Genomic DNA, 1,357 nt, shown 5'->3' on the forward strand with positions numbered 1-1,357 from the left:
CCAAATACGATGCCGCGGACAGGGAGCAAGCATACAGGACTTTCTGAGATAATCTTTTTGCACTCTGAGATTTAGCAGCAAGACGTATTCCCTTTATAAAAGTGCGAAGGGAAGTAAAGAACGCCCCAATTACTGACAACAACGACGTCGTGGTTTTGTTTAAGCACTGAACTGAGGCAACAACTTCACTGAGACAACTTCGCACGCTTCATCAAATTGCACTGCTCTGCGAGTGATCTTGCCATGGCATCGGTTCTTGGTAACAACACCCGCGCATCAGGAACACCAAACAGCCACGTGAAATGCAAGTTCAAACGGAGAAGGAGGCGGAGATCGAAAAGAAAAGGTAAACTTTTTAGTGGCTCCGGTCTCTTTTTTCACGCTTGAGGGGAATGACAGAGGTCGTGCGCACCTTGACAAATCCTAAGACACCTGCGACAGCATTGCGAGTCAGATATTTAGCGGAAACCGACCCACACGCTAGCGATTTGAAATATTTTAGCCATTGGTATGAAGGAATTTGTGGTAAATATTGTCTGTGTTCATTCGGTCGTGCGTCCTGCTGTCTCAATTTCCAAACGCGTAAACCTTCTGGTTTGTGTCGCGCTAAGGTCGCCTCATTGTCCCCCATCGCCATGGTCAGTCAGCCTTCCCTAAACTTTCCAAACAAAGAAGACGCCTTGAATATTACGCCTGCTAACTGTTATTAATACGCAATAGCTTAATATTAACCACCCCAGCGCCAAAGGTATTGTTTTGGGAAATCCTTCACATTTTAAGCAAATTAACGTGGATGGCATGTATCTGTCGCCTTCTATGTTTCATGTGTATGTAACCAATGGAACCAAAAGCCAAATGCTTTACAATTGAGAAAGCATATGCAAGACTACACGAATGTCAAATTAAATATTATTTTATTCGTTTATTTTAATTCACTTAGTGGCGACTATCTCTAAATTCATCGGCGGAGTAGCTATTCAGTTCACTGAATTAAAGAGTCCTATTCATAGAACTTGGAACTCCGGGGAATACCGCGGTAGAACAAGGGCATCTGTTTAGTACCTCATATTAGTATACATGACCGTAGCCTAATGTCCCTGACCGAAAGTGCCCCTCACACGAGAAGCGATCTATCAGCATTTCTCTCTCCTCCTTTAGTAATATTGCCTTCAGCAGATGGTTTATGTGGAAGACATGTCTTTTGACTTTAGTTGGAAGGAAAGGAACACATGCAGACACTAATCTTATTTATTTATCGTTTGTATAAAATAGGGTTAAAGAGGCAATTTACAGTTCTCTAAGTATATTGCAAGGGGAGGGAAATACTGTAGAAATGTAGATGGGAATGATAAATGAC

At 42.4% G+C, this 1,357-nt stretch overlaps 1 protein-coding gene across 1 annotated transcript in view; it reads left to right on the top strand.

Moving 5' to 3' along the window:
* Positions 1–225: 225 nt before the first annotated feature.
* Positions 226–1,357, top strand: part of adarb2 (adenosine deaminase RNA specific B2 (inactive)) — a 121,941-nt gene continuing 120,809 nt past the window's right edge. The window contains exon 1 of the mRNA XM_062521352.1: positions 226–346. Within this exon, the coding sequence (XP_062377336.1) occupies positions 244–346 (103 nt within the window). The 5' untranslated portion in view covers positions 226–243. The remainder of the gene's footprint in view (positions 347–1,357) is intronic.

The sequence above is a fragment of the Sardina pilchardus genome, chromosome 19, assembly GCF_963854185.1.
Source record: "Sardina pilchardus chromosome 19, fSarPil1.1, whole genome shotgun sequence".
Classification (NCBI taxonomy): domain Eukaryota; kingdom Metazoa; phylum Chordata; class Actinopteri; order Clupeiformes; family Clupeidae; genus Sardina; species Sardina pilchardus.